The 17,427-nt window shown below is 61.8% G+C and overlaps 3 protein-coding genes across 3 annotated transcripts in view; all 3 read right to left on the bottom strand.

Annotated features, from left to right (window-relative positions):
• Window positions 1-1,401: 1,401 nt before the first annotated feature.
• Window positions 1,402-2,823, bottom strand: LOC136021622 (ubiquitin carboxyl-terminal hydrolase 36-like). Its single transcript, XM_065694048.1, has 4 exons — window positions 2,481-2,823; window positions 2,169-2,284; window positions 1,951-2,080; window positions 1,402-1,859 (listed from the first exon to the last, which is right to left on the bottom strand). The coding sequence occupies exons 1-3, from the start codon at window positions 2,821-2,823 to the stop codon at window positions 1,952-1,954; spliced, it is 588 nt and encodes a 195-aa protein (XP_065550120.1). The 3' UTR covers window positions 1,402-1,859; window position 1,951.
• Window positions 2,824-4,266: 1,443 nt separating this feature from the next.
• LOC136021250 (ubiquitin carboxyl-terminal hydrolase 36-like) lies at window positions 4,267-10,082 on the bottom strand. The gene is made up of 14 exons (XM_065693256.1): window positions 9,879-10,082; window positions 9,583-9,804; window positions 8,960-9,070; window positions 8,583-8,685; window positions 8,277-8,344; window positions 7,805-7,875; window positions 7,603-7,685; window positions 7,333-7,441; window positions 6,941-7,081; window positions 6,651-6,751; window positions 6,440-6,569; window positions 5,565-6,224; window positions 4,928-5,055; window positions 4,267-4,699 (listed from the first exon to the last, which is right to left on the bottom strand). Exons 1-14 carry the CDS (start codon window positions 10,078-10,080, stop codon window positions 4,561-4,563), a joined length of 2,268 nt encoding a protein of 755 aa, XP_065549328.1. The 5' UTR covers window positions 10,081-10,082; the 3' UTR covers window positions 4,267-4,560.
• A 2,549-nt stretch (window positions 10,083-12,631) lies between these two features.
• LOC136021621 (ubiquitin carboxyl-terminal hydrolase 36-like) overlaps window positions 12,632-17,427 on the bottom strand; it is a 7,727-nt gene continuing 2,931 nt past the window's right edge. The window contains exons 6-13 of the mRNA XM_065694046.1: window positions 17,388-17,425; window positions 17,177-17,306; window positions 16,302-16,961; window positions 15,665-15,792; window positions 15,300-15,436; window positions 13,218-13,547; window positions 12,906-13,021; window positions 12,632-12,817 (exon numbers count right to left, since the gene is read on the bottom strand). Coding sequence (XP_065550118.1) covers window positions 12,689-12,817; window positions 12,906-13,021; window positions 13,218-13,547; window positions 15,300-15,436; window positions 15,665-15,792; window positions 16,302-16,961; window positions 17,177-17,306; window positions 17,388-17,425 — 1,668 coding nt within the window. The 3' untranslated portion in view covers window positions 12,632-12,688. The remainder of the gene's footprint in view (window positions 12,818-12,905; window positions 13,022-13,217; window positions 13,548-15,299; window positions 15,437-15,664; window positions 15,793-16,301; window positions 16,962-17,176; window positions 17,307-17,387; window positions 17,426-17,427) is intronic.

The following is a 17,427-nucleotide window of genomic DNA, read 5'->3' as shown; positions in this document are numbered from 1 at the left end:
GTCACAATGAGAGCACAGAGCCGGCGGCAGAACAAGTGGCGATATTAAACTCGGACAAACTACCAGCAGCAATGGCACGTGTGATACAGCCATACAGCGCGCGGGCGGGACGAGGGGCCCTGGAGGTGGGGGTTTTCTTTTCGTTTTAATGTTTCTCTTCAATACGTTGAACTTGCCCGGACTGCTCCAGTACGACACCTTAGACCTGACAGGGATGCTCAGCATGAAAGCACCTCCCAGGGCTGCGGTGGGTGCACGTGACGGAGCTGTCTCAGACGGGCAGCCCCATGGCACATGCCAGCACCGCTGCAACACGGGAATGGCTCAGAGAAAGCAGGACCCGAGGTGCGACGGGGGGGTTAAACAGAGGAGGAAGGGGATTCCATAGGGATGCTGCAGAGGGACTCTTTGTCAGGGACTGTAGTGACAGGACAAGGGGTAACGGGTTAAAACTTACACAGGGGAAGTTTAGATTGGATCTAAGGAGGAAATTCTTTCCTGTTAGGGTGGTGAGGCACTGGAATGGGTTGCCCAAGGAAGCTGGGAATGCTCCATCCCTGGCAGTGTTCAAGGCCAGGCTGGATGAAGCCTTGGGTGGGATGCTTTAGTGTGAGGTGTCCCTGCCCATGGCAGGGGGGTTGGAACTGGATGATCTTGAGGTCCTTTCCAACCCGAACTATTCTATGATTCCTGCGGCCGCACACCAGTGGGCTGGGTACTTGCACCTTATCTCACACAGAATCACACAGAATCACACAGAATCCCAAGGGTTGGAAGGGACCTAAAAAGATCATCTAGTCCAACCCCCCTGCAAGAGCAGGGTAACCTACAGTACATCACACAGGAACTTGTCCAGGCGGGCCTCACACAGTAACCTCCCTGCTGCCAAGCACAATCACTTCTAGGGTAGAACAACAAAGTGCAATGCACAACTGTCACAGACAGGAAAGCAGCCCATGAACCCTCGGCATTGCCCCCAGCAGCAGCCAGGTGCCTGCAGCTCATGGGGAGAACGGGCACCAGCACAGTGGCCAGCATGGACACCTCGGTTTGAGATCACGCCCAGACAGACTCCAGCCTCCTCAGCAAAGCCCTTGCTGGAGGAAAACGCACCTGCCCATCCACAGGAACCTGCCTCAGAGGCCTGCAGCAGGGGCATGAGCACAGCAGCACTGACCCCGCAGGCGGCTCACGCGCAGCAGCAGCAGCAGCAGCAGCAGCAGCGGCCCAGAGCCAGGGCAGGATGAGGCTGGCCCCAGTCAGAGCCGAGCAGGACCCAGGAGCCCACCCTGTGCGCTCGCCCCAGGCACCAGGAGCTGCTTCTCTCCCAGCGCTTCCTCCACCACCCCCGCTGCGGGAGCGGGGCCCGCTGGCCCTAACCCAGAGCTGAGCGCTACCGCATCACCAACACATCTTTATTGCCGGCCGCGGCCGCCCCGGCCCCGCGAGGCGCCAACCCCCGTGCGCGGCACGGGCAGGGCCGGTGAAAGTTAACGTTAACGGTGCCTCCAACGTGGAGAGGAGGGAAAGGGGGGGTAGGAGGGGGAAGGGCAGCCCCAGGCGCGGACCGCAGCCGGGGTCATGGGGCTGGAGCAGCAGCGACGGTCCTGAGGCACTTGGCAGGAGCCCCCCCCGAGCCGGGCTCCAGGCTTGGGGGGGAGAAAGGGCTGCTCCAGCCCTAGGCGCAGGGAAGCTGCTGAAGGAGCCCGGACGAGGCACGGTCCTCCCGGGCTCCTTCACAGCAGAAGGCAGGGACATGGGCGTGGAGCTGTGGGGAGCGGTGTCCTCTTCCCTCCACAGCAGCTCCCGGGACAGGCCTCCATGGCAGGGGCTGCTCCTGCCGCTCGCTGGCATTCGGGCTGGAAGGAAAGGAGCCGTGTGAGCACCCGCCATGCAGCTGCCCTGCGCCTGCCCCCTGCGGCTCTGCTCCGGGCCCCTGGACCTGCTCACCTCAGAGCCGGTGGCGCAGGCTCGCTGCCTTGGCCGGATGCGTCACTGCCCAGAAGCTGCGCTGGCGGTGCAGCCACTGGAAGGGGTTCTGGTGTCTCTGCTCCCTCCTCCGCTTTTTCACCTTCTTCACCTGTGCAGAGGCAGGAAGGCTCGGGGTCAGCACAAGGAGGCCCAAGGTTCTTCCCACCAGCCCAGCCAGGGATGGGGCCAGCACCCACCTTCCCTCTGTCAAACTCCTCATCCCACTCATCGAGGATGGTCTTCCTGCGAGCTGAGGCTGCAGACTGAATGGCATCCCAACTGACAGCCGAGACACCGCCATTCCAGGTCAAGACTGCAAGGCAGCGTTGTCAGCACAGAGCCCCAGGCCATGCTCCACGGCTCCCGCCAGCACAGGGCCAGGGTTGGAGCCCCTCACTCCAGGACCCCACCTGGGTGCAGCAGCCTGGCTCTAGCTCAGGCCCTGGCAGGGCTCAAGGCAGGGGAGCTGCGCTGCTGCTCGCCCACCCAGGCAAGAAGGGATTAATTACCTTGTTTGCCATAAGCTTTGTCCAAGGAATCCACAAGCAGCTGCTCCACCACTGTGGACTCCAGCTGGGTCATTGGTGCTGTGCCAGCCCCACGGCCATGTGCAGGCCTTTGGGCAGCAGGGCAGTGCCTGTGCCCAGCCCCAGCCTGGCTGTCCGCTGCCACTGTGGAAACAGGCAAGGTGAGCACGAGGCAGAGGCTCATCGTCCAAGGCAGATCCCGTGCCCCAAAAGACACTGTCAGGACCAACAATGTCATGAGGGTGCAGGGGACTTGGGCATACTGGGGCCTGTCCTGGGCAGGGAGGAGCTGGGGGTAAATTTTTACGCCAGCTGCCAAAGTCATTCGCACCGCAAGCATGACCCTGTGCCTGCAGCCTGGAGAGCTGGTGGCTTGTCTGCCCTAATGGCCCTTTGGAGCACTGGTGTGCAGTCTCTGGTGCTTACAGGTCTAGGCAGCTGCCTGGAAACGGGCGAGGTGCCTGAGGATTGGCGGATGGCAAAGGTCACACCAATCTATAAAAAGGGCAAGAAGGAGGACCCGGGTAATTATAGACCGGTCAGCCTTACCTCCATCCCTGGAAAGGTGATGGAACAACTTATTCTTGACTCCATCACTAGGCATATCAAGGATGAGGGGGTCATTAAGAACAGCCAACATGGTTTTATGAGGGGGAAGTCATGTATGACCAACCTTATAGCCTTCTATGAGGAAGTGACTAGGTGGAGGGATGATGGTAGAGCGGTAGATGTAGTTTTTCTTGATTTCAGTAAGGCATTTGATACTGTCTCCCACAGCATCCTCATAGATAAGCTAAAGAAGTGTGGGCTTGACGATCAAGTAGTGAGGTGGATCGAGAACTGGTTGAAAGGAAGAAGGCAGAGAGTTGTGGTCAATGGCGCAGAATCTAGCTGGAGGTCTGTGACTAGTGGAGTTCCTCAGGGGTCGGTGCTGGGACCGGTGCTGTTTAATATTTTCATCAATGACCTGGATGAGGGAACTGAGTGCACCCTCAGCAAGTTTGCTGATGACACAAAACTGGGAGGAGTGGCTGACACACCAGAGGACTGTGCTGCCATTCAGCGAGACCTGGACAGGCTGGAGAGTTGGGCGGGGAGAAACTTGATGAAATTTAACAAGGGCAAGTGTAGAGTCTTGCATCTGGGGAAGAACAACCCCATGTACCAGTACAGGTTGGGGGTTGACCTGCTGGAAAGCAGCGAAGGGGAAAGGGACCTGGGGGTCCTGGTGGATAGGAGGATGACCATGAGCCAGCAATGTGCTCTTGTGGCCAAGAAGGCAAATGGCATCTTAGGGTGCATTAGAAAGGGAGTGGTTAGTAGGTCAAGAGAGGTTCTCCTCCCCCTCTACTCAGCCTTGGTGAGGCCGCATCTGGAATATTGCGTCCAGTTCTGGGCCCCTCTGTTCAAGAAGGACAGGGAATTGCTGGAAGGAGTCCAGCGCAGAGCCACAAAGATGATGAAGGGAGTGGAACATCTCCCTTATGAGGAGAGGCTGAGGGAGCTGGGTCTCTTTAGCTTGGAGAAGAGGAGACTGAGGGGTGACCTCATCAATGTTTACAAATATGTAAAGGGTGGGTGTCAGGATGATGGAGCTAGGCTTTTTTCAGTGATATCCAGTGATAGGACAAGGGGCAATGGGTGTAAACTGGAGCATAGGAAGTTCCACGTTAACATCAGGAAGAACTTCTTTACTGTAAGAGTGACAGAGCACTGGAACAGGTTGCCCAGGGGGGTTGTGGAGTCTCCTACACTGGAGATATTCAAGGCCCGCCTGGACAAGTTCCTGTGTGATGTACTGTAGGTTACCCTGCTCTTGCAGGGGGGTTGGACTAGATGATCTTTTTAGGTCCCTTCCAACCCTTGGGATTCTGTGATTCTGTGGTGCTGCTCATCTTCCTCCTCTTTCCCTTTCTTTGCCCTCCTTGCAGCAAGGTGGGCTCCCAGTCTGGGTGGGCACGGGGGGATGACATGGGCCAGCTCTCCAGGGCCTGCGAGCCCGGCGCCTCCTCGTCACGACTGGGACCTGCTGCCTCCAGGCCCTCCAGGGGCTCAGAGGCCTTCACAGCAGGAGGACTCTCTTCTTCTTGTGTGGGATGGAGACCTCCTCTTGAGCCGCTGGAGCACCGAGGCTGCTGATTGCCTCGTGCCGCCTCTTCTTTGTGAAGGAGCCAGTGGTGACCGGTCTGAGCTCCTCCCAGCTGCAGAGAGAAAGGTGGTGTGAGGGGTGGTGATGGACCAGCACTGTCCGGGGGGGAGGCTGGGTGCTGAGGGGCTGGGCTGGCCATGGGGCAGTCCAGAGCAGGGGAGCCAGATGCCGAAATCACCCCCGAGCCAGCGCCGAGGCCAGAATCACCTCGAGGAGCCCCCCGAGGCCGCAGGTGGCCTGGCTGCGGCGCAGGAGCCGGGCAGCGATGGGCACCGCTCACCTGCACGTGCCCAAAGGCAGCAGAGCCGAGCTGGGGCGGCTGCTGTTCGGTGGGAAGCTGCTGCCAGCGACTTGCGCGCGATGCCACGCGTGGTGGGCACTCCTGTGCAGCTTCCTGCCCTGCAGGGACTGGCACAAATAAAGACTTGGTGAGCTGAAGACAAGAGGATTCCGTCAGCCAAGAGGGGAAAGTCAAGAAGGGAGCCCAGGGAAAGGGGGCCTGCACGGGGGGAGGGAAGCGGGGTGGTGGAAGAGGAATCAGAAGTGCTTTTAGGTAGGAGCACAAAGGAAAAAAGGAAGCAAGGAAGTTTCAAGACCAGAAGCCCCGGGGCCCGGTGCTGAGCCCCGGCTGCACCGCTGTGCCCAGAGGGCAGCTCTGAGCCCTCCTGCTCCCGCTCGCCCCAGCGAGGGCTGGCGAGGCTGCCCTGTGTCCTCAGCAAGACAGGAGCCATCTCTCCTGCGTCACTCATGTGAACAGCAGCAGCTCTGCCCCCCCTCCGCAGCCTGGGCTGGGGCTCTCTCCACCCTCTCTGGCCAGGCACGATCCCCAGCCCCGGCTCTGCACTTGCTGCCATCACAAGCCCGCTTCTGAAGACACAAGGCACCTGCTGAAGGCCCCGGCAGAAGCTCAGGCTCACCTTTCTGGCAGAGAGCGCCAGCTTCTTGGCCGGTGGTGGTGATGTGCCGCTGCTCTGCCCCACAGCGGCGCTGGCCGACCAGGGGCATTTCGCCTTCCTGCGCCTGGTGGCTGTGGGGGCGGCCGGCGCGGCACTGGGGACGTCGGTGCCACGGTCCGTCTCCCGAGAGGTGCTGGAGCTGCTGGTTCTGCTCCCGGCCTCCTGGGAAACTGTGACCAGCTTCCCCACTGCAGCATGCGCTGGGCTGGCAGCACTGCTGCTTCCCGAGTCCTCCTCCGAGTCACGGGCTCTATGCGCAGTGCTCCCGGGCTGCTGGGTGAGGCCCAGCAGCACTGGGGATGTGGCCCGGGCAGGCGGCATCCTTTCCTCCCAGGAGCTCTGCTGGGGATGATCTGCTTCAGCTGAGCGTGCTCCGCTGGTGGTGCTGGAGCCCAGGGATGACGCGGACCTGGGAGGCTCTGGGCTCTGGGCTGCGGCACGGGGCAGCGCTGTGCCCACACAGGTGGCTTTGAAGGGCGCCCCGCTTGGCAGCGATGTAGCGGGCAGCTTCTCTGGGGCGGGGCCGTTCCGCAGCTCTGGTCCCGTACTCAATGTGCTGCGGTCCACGGGCACCCCGACCTCCGGCCCTGGCCCCCTCCTCTCTGGCCACACGCTGCGTCCCTGGACAAAGAGAGAGGGAGAAGTTCAGGGCGGAGAGAATTCAAGGAGCCAGGGGCACAAAGTGATCCTGCCCTCGGGGCCACGCAGGCACCCACGACCCAGCAGGATCCCTCCTGCAAAGAGCCTGCTCCCTGCCCGGCTGCAGCAGAGCGGCCCGAGGGACAGCACCTCCCAGCTCCTGTGAGCACTGCCCAAGAGCAGCCTCCAGGACTCACCAGTGATGGCAACAGGGGCCTGTGGCTCACAGTTTTCTTGGCCTCTTTGGAGACGGTGCCCTCGGAGCCAGTCAGCCTGGGGACAGCTCTGGCAATGGGCCTGTCCAAGCTCTTCTCTGGGCCGGAGAGCCTGGAAGACAAGGGCACGGGTTAACTGCGACTGTTTGACCAAATGAACCGCTCTCGATCAGAGAGCTGCAGGCGCTCCCACCTCACGTAGAACAGCAGGTAGGCCTCCTGGTTGAGGACCACGTCGACACTGGTGCAGCGGACCATACTGTCATTCATGTGATACCATTGCCCGTTGCTCGCCTGCAGAAGGAGAAAAGAGAATGGGGTTGGGCTGTGTCCAGGGCCTCTCCTGGCCCGAAGACCAGACTGGAGCACAGCCTGTACCCCGCATCCCTCCAGTGCTCACCACCGTGCACATCTGCTGGGCATCCTCCTTCCCGCACCCTGCAGGGACCCAGCAGCTCCCACCCCAGAGTGCCCCGGGCTCACCTTCACATAGCAGTAGTAGTGCCCCGTGTGGCAGCTGTACCCAGAGTGCACCAGCACTGCATACAGCCCATACATTACAGGATCCCCCTTGTCCTCTGACATGTACGGGCGGATGTCGAGGAACTCGGGGTACGGCACAGCCTGCAGAGGAAGAGAGGATGCCTCGGGAGCCTGCACAGCAGGCGGGTTTCTTGCTAGAGCAGGAGCAGCTCAGCTGTCCTGCGTGTCCATCTCCTGAGGGAGCAGGAGCTGCCCTCCCCAGGCAGAGGTCACCGTGAGGAAGGTGCCAGCACGAGCTGCTGGCGCGAGGCTGGCCAAGAGCGGCAGGACCTCCTCCCACCCTGCTGCTCCGGCAAGAAGACAGCCCGAGCTCTGCACTGCCGAGCGCTCACCTTGGTGATTTTCTGTCCACCACAGAAGAACCTCTTCAGTGACAGCGTGAGAACATTGGAGGCTCGGTGGATGCTGAAGCGTTTTGTTGCCGAGACTCTGTTGTTGCATCTGCGCAGGAAGAGCTGTGTCATTCAAGCTGTTCCACCACCCAGATGATTGCCAGCTCTGGCCAAGTGGCAAACGCCATGGGAAATGACCCCGCAGGCACCAGGCACCTGCTCACGGCCACATCTGCTGGCCCAGGTCCCTGCCCACAGCCCCACACGCACCCTGCGCACAGGTAGGGGTTCTCCCCACCCAGCAGGTCTGGCTTCACAAACAGCTCCAGCGCCTTGCGTAGGTCTTTGGCTTGCTGCAAGGACGGAGGAGAGGTGAGCGCACGGCTGGCCCGGCCAGGCCACAGCCCCGCTCCCTGCCGCAATGCCGGCCCCAGGAGAGCAGGAGCACCGCGTCCCCAGCCCGCTGCAGTACCCAGATCTCCAGTGGCAGGTCCAGGAAAGGGTCGTACGTGTCCGAGACGCTCTTGCACGCCAAACACTCCACTGCAAAGGGAAGAGCAATGAGCACACCCTGGCACACCAACCTGCACCCGTCGCCACCCAGCACAGTGCAGGAACTGCCTCCCCCTCTCCGGGCTCGAGCTCTGGGACGGGAGCACCAGGAGGCACAGAGGAAGGCTGCCAATTCCACTGCGTGCTGGCACAGCAAGTGTTGCCAGGGGGTCCATTTCCTGGTGGCGATGAGCTGGGCATCCACGGCCGACAGCTCTTGCCGTCGCCACAACCGGGCTCCTGACCCACAGGTCCCACGGGACTGACCGACTGCAGCTCCGGATCACGTCCATGTGCTCAGTGATTTTCCCAAAGCATTTTAACTACAGGGCTCCCGGCAAAGCAACAGCCCCGAGTGACTGCAGGCCTGGGGCCTGGCACCGAGCACTCACCACGGGATCGCAGGTAGCCGCCAAAGATCCGGTGGACCAGTGTCGTTGCCTGGGTCTCGCAATCCAACCTAGAGACAGCAGCACCGGCTCTCACACCGTCCCTGCACCACGGCCACCCCGCGGCCGCCACGGTGTCCTCAGCACAAACTCCTGGCTGGAGCTCAGGGCTGGGCGCTGCAGGGGCAACGCAGCTTCCCGGGGCAAGGGCCCAGGAACGCAAGTGCCGCCCGGGGAACACGCTGACCCCACAGCGAGAGGACAGCGGAGAAGAGCAGGGACAGCCCATCAGAGAGAGGCCCCACGTACCTGGTGCAGCCACTCAGGCAGGACTGCTGCATGGCGTCGATGGTGTAACGCAGGAATTCATGCGCGTCCTCCTGCTGACCGAAGCGCATGCGCCCAGCGATCTCTGCAGGAGAGGGAGCAATCAGCCCCGGCACGTGCTGCGAGACACAGACCCCACCTCCCGCGGTGGCCCCAGCGGTTGAGCCCCCTCAAACCAAAGCGGACGGCAGAGTCCTGTCCGCTACGGGGGAACCCCACACACAGCCCATGAGGTCACCAGGTCCCCGCAGGCTCCATGAGCTCTGCTGGCCTCTTCTCAAAGGTTCTGCTCACACACTACTCCCTGCTCTCCAGCACGGCTATGGGAGGGGTGGGGAGCACAGGGGAGTCATTCCTACCCTTGAGGTCTTGGACAAAGGCCGTTGGCTCTATCACGCTCCCACTGTTCGCAAAAGCCTGAGCCACGTGATTCTGCATGATACAGATCATGCAGAAGCTGCCTTGGTCACCTGTGGCAGAGGAGAAGATGACAGGAGGTTGGGGACAAACGCAGGAGAGGTCAGAGCAGTACAGGAGATGGGGCAGGAGATGGGAGATGCGATAGTACAGGTCGGAGCGATGCCTATCACATTGCCTTTCTAAGCCACGCATCAACAGCATCTGCTGCCTGCACGCAGCCTTCCGCCCTCACGCAGGCTGGGGCTGTTTGGGACGTCCAGCTCAGTCCCCACGAAGCCAGCAGATCCCGCTGGAGCCATCTTAGCCCTGGCTACACCCACCATGGACACAAGGGTCCCCAGACGCAAGGATGCAAAGCTCAGGGATGCAGCTATGGCCGGGAAAAGGGAGCCGTACACAGGAACAGCACCTCCGTGGGGAAGTGGCAGGAGGGAGCAGAGAAGGTTCCTCCTGACACCCCCATGGCCCTTGCCAGAGCCACGTGTGCTGAGATACTGAGCCCAGCACGGGGCGCAGGGACCTGCCAGCACAGCCGCCCGCCGAGCCAGGCCCCACTACTCACTGGTGCAGCGGTGCTCCTTGGAAAGCAGGTAGTTAGCGAGCGGCGGGGTGTACGTGAGGCACTGCACGGTGGAGTTCAGGAAACATGTGTTCCCGAGGTTACGCAGTCCCGCGCCGATCGGGTGCACCCGCTGCCACTGCATGGACAGGCGCTCCACGGGGAACAGCACCACCTGGGGCGCAGGGATCCCGTCCCCTGGGCCCACTGGGGCGTCGCTGCTCTCTGTGGGATGAGGAATGGTGGGTGAGCTGCGCAGTGCGGGCTGCGCTTGTGCCCACTGAGTCCCCGGCACTTACCCTGCTTGACCTGCTGCTCCTCCTCGGGGCCGCACTGGGGTCCGGCAGCCTTGGCTGGGGAGCTCATGCGCCCTAAGGTGCTGCAGATCTTCTGCAGCTGCTGGAAGAAGCTCCAGGGGGCGAGTTCACTCTCGGCCTTCTGCGGCAGCACCTTCTTGACAGCCCGAGCCAGCAGATCGGCCACCTTCCCTCTCCTGCTCATCTCCCGCCGGGCCCGCTTCATTATCTTCCGCAGCTTCTCCATGACCGGCATGGTGAGGCCTGGCGCTCTCGGCTGCAGGGAGAGGCGGGCAGTTGAGTGGGGGACACTGGGCCGCTCTGTTCCCACCGCAGGACCGCGTGTTGCTGGCACAACAGCACACGGCCTGGGCCGGCCCTGCCACCGCCGCGGGCACCGGCCCGACACCGGCAGGGCCCTGACCGGCATTCCCCGCCTGGGCCCCCCCCCCACCGCGCGCCAGACGCAGGTGTCCCGAGGAGCAGGGGCCGCTGTTCCCGCACCCAATGAACGGCGCCCAACCCTCGGGGCCTGCCCCGTCAGCCGCTTGCAGGGCTCGAAGCCCGCTCCTCCGCGTCCGTCCAACCAGCCGCCTGGAGCCGACGGCTCCGCCCGATCAGCCGCGTGCTGAAGCCGTGGAAGGAAGCTCACGCTCCGCCTCCTCGGCCCGCCCAGCTCCGGGCGAGAGGACTGAGCCGAGGGTGCGGCTGCGGCGCTTATATAGTGCCGGGGGCAGCGCTGCGGCAGGGGCTTTGTGACGTGCCTACCGCGGCCCCGGGCAGCGCCCGGCGGGGACACGCCCTCCCCCCCAGCCCCCCAGGAGCGGCGGCGGGGCCCGGCGGGGGCACGAGCATCGGCAGGGTCACAATGAGAGCACAGAGCCGGCGGCAGAACAAGTGGCGATATTAAACTCGGACAAACTACCAGCAGCAATGGCACGTGTGATACAGCCATACAGCGCGCGGGCGGGACGAGGGGCCCTGGAGGTGGGGGTTTTCTTTTCGTTTTAATGTTTCTCTTCAATACGTTGAACTTGCCCGGACTGCTCCAGTACGACACCTTAGACCTGACAGGGATGCTCAGCATGAAAGCACCTCCCAGGGCTGCAGTGGGTGCACGTGACGGAGCTGTCTCAGACGGGCAGCCCCATGGCACATGCCAGCACCGCTGCAACACGGGAATGGCTCACAGAAAGCAGGACCCGAGGTGCGACGGGGGGGTTAAACAGAGGAGGAAGGGGATTCCATAGGGATGCTGCAGAGGGACTCTTTGTCAGGGACTGTAGTGACAGGACAAGGGGTAACGGGTTAAAACTTACACAGGGGAAGTTTAGATTGGATCTAAGGAGGAAATTCTTTCCTGTTAGGGTGGTGAGGCACTGGAATGGGTTGCCCAAGGAAGCTGGGAATGCTCCATCCCTGGCAGTGTTCAAGGCCAGGCTGGATGAAGCCTTGGGTGGGATGCTTTAGTGTGAGGTGTCCCTGCCCATGGCAGGGGGGTTGGAACTGGATGATCTTGAGGTCCTTTCCAACCCGAACTATTCTATGATTCCTGCGGCCGCACACCAGTGGGCTGGGTACTTGCACCTTATCTCACACAGAATCACACAGAATCACACAGAATCCCAAGGGTTGGAAGGGACCTAAAAAGATCATCTAGTCCAACCCCCCTGCAAGAGCAGGGTAACCTACAGTACATCACACAGGAACTTGTCCAGGCGGGCCTCACACAGTAACCTCCCTGCTGCCAAGCACAATCACTTCTAGGGTAGAACAACAAAGTGCAATGCACAACTGTCACAGACAGGAAAGCAGCCCATGAACCCTCGGCATTGCCCCCAGCAGCAGCCAGGTGCCTGCAGCTCATGGGGAGAACGGGCACCAGCACAGTGGCCAGCATGGACACCTCGGTTTGAGATCACGCCCAGACAGACTCCAGCCTCCTCAGCAAAGCCCTTGCTGGAGGAAAACGCACCTGCCCATCCACAGGAACCTGCCTCAGAGGCCTGCAGCAGGGGCATGAGCACAGCAGCACTGACCCCGCAGGCGGCTCACGCGCAGCAGCAGCAGCAGCAGCAGCAGCAGCGGCCCAGAGCCAGGGCAGGATGAGGCTGGCCCCAGTCAGAGCCGAGCAGGACCCAGGAGCCCACCCTGTGCGCTCGCCCCAGGCACCAGGAGCTGCTTCTCTCCCAGCGCTTCCTCCACCACCCCCGCTGCGGGAGCGGGGCCCGCTGGCCCTAACCCAGAGCTGAGCGCTACCGCATCACCAACACATCTTTATTGCCGGCCGCGGCCGCCCCGGCCCCGCGAGGCGCCAACCCCCGTGCGCGGCACGGGCAGGGCCGGTGAAAGTTAACGTTAACGGTGCCTCCAACGTGGAGAGGAGGGAAAGGGGGGGTAGGAGGGGGAAGGGCAGCCCCAGGCGCGGACCGCAGCCGGGGTCATGGGGCTGGAGCAGCAGCGACGGTCCTGAGGCACTTGGCAGGAGCCCCCCCCGAGCCGGGCTCCAGGCTTGGGGGGGAGAAAGGGCTGCTCCAGCCCTAGGCGCAGGGAAGCTGCTGAAGGAGCCCGGACGAGGCACGGTCCTCCCGGGCTCCTTCACAGCAGAAGGCAGGGACATGGGCGTGGAGCTGTGGGGAGCGGTGTCCTCTTCCCTCCACAGCAGCTCCCGGGACAGGCCTCCATGGCAGGGGCTGCTCCTGCCGCTCGCTGGCACTCGGGCTGGAAGGAAAGGAGCCGTGTGAGCACCCGCCATGCAGCTGCCCTGCGCCTGCCCCCTGCGGCTCTGCTCCGGGCCCCTGGACCTGCTCACCTCAGAGCCGGTGGCGCAGGCTCGCTGCCTTGGCCGGATGCGTCACTGCCCAGAAGCTGCGCTGGCGGTGCAGCCACTGGAAGGGGTTCTGGTGTCTCTGCTCCCTCCTCCGCTTTTTCACCTTCTTCACCTGTGCAGAGGCAGGAAGGCTCGGGGTCAGCACAAGGAGGCCCAAGGTTCTTCCCACCAGCCCAGCCAGGGATGGGGCCAGCACCCACCTTCCCTCTGTCAAACTCCTCATCCCACTCATCGAGGATGGTCTTCCTGCGAGCTGAGGCTGCAGACTGAATGGCATCCCAACTGACAGCCGAGACACCGCCATTCCAGGTCAAGACTGCAAGGCAGCGTTGTCAGCACAGAGCCCCAGGCCATGCTCCACGGCTCCCGCCAGCACAGGGCCAGGGTTGGAGCCCCTCACTCCAGGACCCCACCTGGGTGCAGCAGCCTGGCTCTAGCTCAGGCCCTGGCAGGGCTCAAGGCAGGGGAGCTGCGCTGCTGCTCGCCCACCCAGGCAAGAAGGGATTAATTACCTTGTTTGCCATAAGCTTTGTCCAAGGAATCCACAAGCAGCTGCTCCACCACTGTGGACTCCAGCTGGGTCATTGGTGCTGTGCCAGCCCCACGGCCATGTGCAGGCCTTTGGGCAGCAGGGCAGTGCCTGTGCCCAGCCCCAGCCTGGCTGTCCGCTGCCACTGTGGAAACAGGCAAGGTGAGCACGAGGCAGAGGCTCATCGTCCAAGGCAGATCCCGTGCCCCAAAAGACACTGTCAGGACCAACAATGTCATGAGGGTGCAGGGGACTTGGGCATACTGGGGCCTGTCCTGGGCAGGGAGGAGCTGGGGGTAAATTTTTACGCCAGCTGCCAAAGTCATTCGCACCGCAAGCATGACCCTGTGCCTGCAGCCTGGAGAGCTGGTGGCTTGTCTGCCCTAATGGCCCTTTGGAGCACTGGTGTGCAGTCTCTGGTGCTTACAGGTCTAGGCAGCTGCCTGGAAACGGGCGAGGTGCCTGAGGATTGGCGGATGGCAAAGGTCACACCAATCTATAAAAAGGGCAAGAAGGAGGACCCGGGTAATTATAGACCGGTCAGCCTTACCTCCATCCCTGGAAAGGTGATGGAACAACTTATTCTTGACTCCATCACTAGGCATATCAAGGATGAGGGGGTCATTAAGAACAGCCAACATGGTTTTATGAGGGGGAAGTCATGTATGACCAACCTTATAGCCTTCTATGAGGAAGTGACTAGGTGGAGGGATGATGGTAGAGCGGTAGATGTAGTTTTTCTTGATTTCAGTAAGGCATTTGATACTGTCTCCCACAGCATCCTCATAGATAAGCTAAAGAAGTGTGGGCTTGACGATCAAGTAGTGAGGTGGATCGAGAACTGGTTGAAAGGAAGAAGGCAGAGAGTTGTGGTCAATGGCGCAGAATCTAGCTGGAGGTCTGTGACTAGTGGAGTTCCTCAGGGGTCGGTGCTGGGACCGGTGCTGTTTAATATTTTCATCAATGACCTGGATGAGGGAACTGAGTGCACCCTCAGCAAGTTTGCTGATGACACAAAACTGGGAGGAGTGGCTGACACACCAGAGGACTGTGCTGCCATTCAGCGAGACCTGGACAGGCTGGAGAGTTGGGCGGGGAGAAACTTGATGAAATTTAACAAGGGCAAGTGTAGAGTCTTGCATCTGGGGAAGAACAACCCCATGTACCAGTACAGGTTGGGGGTTGACCTGCTGGAAAGCAGCGAAGGGGAAAGGGACCTGGGGGTCCTGGTGGATAGGAGGATGACCATGAGCCAGCAATGTGCTCTTGTGGCCAAGAAGGCAAATGGCATCTTAGGGTGCATTAGAAAGGGAGTGGTTAGTAGGTCAAGAGAGGTTCTCCTCCCCCTCTACTCAGCCTTGGTGAGGCCGCATCTGGAATATTGCGTCCAGTTCTGGGCCCCTCTGTTCAAGAAGGACAGGGAATTGCTGGAAGGAGTCCAGCGCAGAGCCACAAAGATGATGAAGGGAGTGGAACATCTCCCTTATGAGGAGAGGCTGAGGGAGCTGGGTCTCTTTAGCTTGGAGAAGAGGAGACTGAGGGGTGACCTCATCAATGTTTACAAATATGTAAAGGGTGGGTGTCAGGATGATGGAGCTAGGCTTTTTTCAGTGATATCCAGTGATAGGACAAGGGGCAATGGGTGTAAACTGGAGCATAGGAAGTTCCACGTTAACATCAGGAAGAACTTCTTTACTGTAAGAGTGACAGAGCACTGGAACAGGTTGCCCAGGGGGGTTGTGGAGTCTCCTACACTGGAGATATTCAAGGCCCGCCTGGACAAGTTCCTGTGTGATGTACTGTAGGTTACCCTGCTCTTGCAGGGGGGTTGGACTAGATGATCTTTTTAGGTCCCTTCCAACCCTTGGGATTCTGTGATTCTGTGGTGCTGCTCATCTTCCTCCTCTTTCCCTTTCTTTGCCCTCCTTGCAGCAAGGTGGGCTCCCAGTCTGGGTGGGCACGGGGGGATGACATGGGCCAGCTCTCCAGGGCCTGCGAGCCCGGCGCCTCCTCGTCACGACTGGGACCTGCTGCCTCCAGGCCCTCCAGGGGCTCAGAGGCCTTCACAGCAGGAGGACTCTCTTCTTCTTGTGTGGGATGGAGACCTCCTCTTGAGCCGCTGGAGCACCGAGGCTGCTGATTGCCTCGTGCCGCCTCTTCTTTGTGAAGGAGCCAGTGGTGACCGGTCTGAGCTCCTCCCAGCTGCAGAGAGAAAGGTGGTGTGAGGGGTGGTGATGGACCAGCACTGTCCGGGGGGGAGGCTGGGTGCTGAGGGGCTGGGCTGGCCATGGGGCAGTCCAGAGCAGGGGAGCCAGATGCCGAAATCACCCCCGAGCCAGCGCCGAGGCCAGAATCACCTCGAGGAGCCCCCCGAGGCCGCAGGTGGCCTGGCTGCGGCGCAGGAGCCGGGCAGCGATGGGCACCGCTCACCTGCACGTGCCCAAAGGCAGCAGAGCCGAGCTGGGGCGGCTGCTGTTCGGTGGGAAGCTGCTGCCAGCGACTTGCGCGCGATGCCACGCGTGGTGGGCACTCCTGTGCAGCTTCCTGCCCTGCAGGGACTGGCACAAATAAAGACTTGGTGAGCTGAAGACAAGAGGATTCCGTCAGCCAAGAGGGGAAAGTCAAGAAGGGAGCCCAGGGAAAGGGGGCCTGCACGGGGGGAGGGAAGCGGGGTGGTGGAAGAGGAATCAGAAGTGCTTTTAGGTAGGAGCACAAAGGAAAAAAGGAAGCAAGGAAGTTTCAAGACCAGAAGCCCCGGGGCCCGGTGCTGAGCCCCGGCTGCACCGCTGTGCCCAGAGGGCAGCTCTGAGCCCTCCTGCTCCCGCTCGCCCCAGCGAGGGCTGGCGAGGCTGCCCTGTGTCCTCAGCAAGACAGGAGCCATCTCTCCTGCGTCACTCATGTGAACAGCAGCAGCTCTGCCCCCCCTCCGCAGCCTGGGCTGGGGCTCTCTCCACCCTCTCTGGCCAGGCACGATCCCCAGCCCCGGCTCTGCACTTGCTGCCATCACAAGCCCGCTTCTGAAGACACAAGGCACCTGCTGAAGGCCCCGGCAGAAGCTCAGGCTCACCTTTCTGGCAGAGAGCGCCAGCTTCTTGGCCGGTGGTGGTGATGTGCCGCTGCTCTGCCCCACAGCGGCGCTGGCCGACCAGGGGCATTTCGCCTTCCTGCGCCTGGTGGCTGTGGGGGCGGCCGGCGCGGCACTGGGGACGTCGGTGCCACGGTCCGTCTCCCGAGAGGTGCTGGAGCTGCTGGTTCTGCTCCCGGCCTCCTGGGAAACTGTGACCAGCTTCCCCACTGCAGCATGCGCTGGGCTGGCAGCACTGCTGCTTCCCGAGTCCTCCTCCGAGTCACGGGCTCTATGCGCAGTGCTCCCGGGCTGCTGGGTGAGGCCCAGCAGCACTGGGGATGTGGCCCGGGCAGGCGGCATCCTTTCCTCCCAGGAGCTCTGCTGGGGATGATCTGCTTCAGCTGAGCGTGCTCCGCTGGTGCTGCTGGAGCCCAGGGATGACGCGGACCTGGGAGGCTCTGGGCTCTGGGCTGCGGCACGGGGCAGCGCTGTGCCCACACAGGTGGCTTTGAAGGGCGCCCCGCTTGGCAGCGATGTAGCGGGCAGCTTCTCTGGGGCGGGGCCGTTCCGCAGCTCTGGTCCCGTACTCAATGTGCTGCGGTCCACGGGCACCCCGACCTCCGGCCCTGGCCCCCTCCTCTCTGGCCACACGCTGCGTCCCTGGACAAAGAGAGAGGGAGAAGTTCAGGGCGGAGAGAATTCAAGGAGCCAGGGGCACAAAGTGATCCTGCCCTCGGGGCCACGCAGGCACCCACGACCCAGCAGGATCCCTCCTGCAAAGAGCCTGCTCCCTGCCCGGCTGCAGCAGAGCGGCCCGAGGGACAGCACCTCCCAGCTCCTGTGAGCACTGCCCAAGAGCAGCCTCCAGGACTCACCAGTGATGGCAACAGGGGCCTGTGGCTCACAGTTTTCTTGGCCTCTTTGGAGACGGTGCCCTCGGAGCCAGTCAGCCTGGGGACAGCTCTGGCAATGGGCCTGTCCAAGCTCTTCTCTGGGCCGGAGAGCCTGGAAGACAAGGGCACGGGTTAACTGCGACTGTTTGACCAAATGAACCGCTCTCGATCAGAGAGCTGCAGGCGCTCCCACCTCACGTAGAACAGCAGGTAGGCCTCCTGGTTGAGGACCA

This window comes from Lathamus discolor, chromosome 13 (assembly GCF_037157495.1).
Source record: "Lathamus discolor isolate bLatDis1 chromosome 13, bLatDis1.hap1, whole genome shotgun sequence".
Taxonomy (NCBI): Eukaryota; Metazoa; Chordata; class Aves; order Psittaciformes; family Psittacidae; genus Lathamus; species Lathamus discolor.
This window is presented reverse-complemented; position numbering and strand designations above follow the sequence as displayed.

What these genes read in the sequence shown, in the direction of transcription:
- LOC136021622 (XM_065694048.1), bottom strand. Translation starts at nt 2,823, where the DNA reads ATGACTTTGGCAGCTGGCGTAAAAATTTACCCCCAGCTCCTCCCTGCC. An exon ending in CAAAGCTTATGGCAAACAAG is followed by an intron (nt 2,285 to 2,480) that starts GTAATTAATCCC and finishes GCTGCCTTGCAG; the next exon opens with TCTTGACCTGGAATGGCGGT. An exon ending in AGGAGTTTGACAGAGGGAAG is followed by an intron (nt 2,081 to 2,168) that starts GTGGGTGCTGGC and finishes GCCTCTGCACAG; the next exon opens with GTGAAGAAGGTGAAAAAGCG.
- LOC136021250 (XM_065693256.1), bottom strand. Translation starts at nt 10,080, where the DNA reads ATGAGCAGGAGAGGGAAGGTGGCCGATCTGCTGGCTCGGGCTGTCAAG. An exon ending in CTTTGTCCAAGACCTCAAGG is followed by an intron (nt 8,686 to 8,959) that starts GTAGGAATGACT and finishes CCTCTCCTGCAG; the next exon opens with AGATCGCTGGGCGCATGCGC. An exon ending in TACCTGCTGTTCTACGTGAG is followed by an intron (nt 6,570 to 6,650) that starts GTGGGAGCGCCT and finishes CTTGTCTTCCAG; the next exon opens with GCTCTCCGGCCCAGAGAAGA.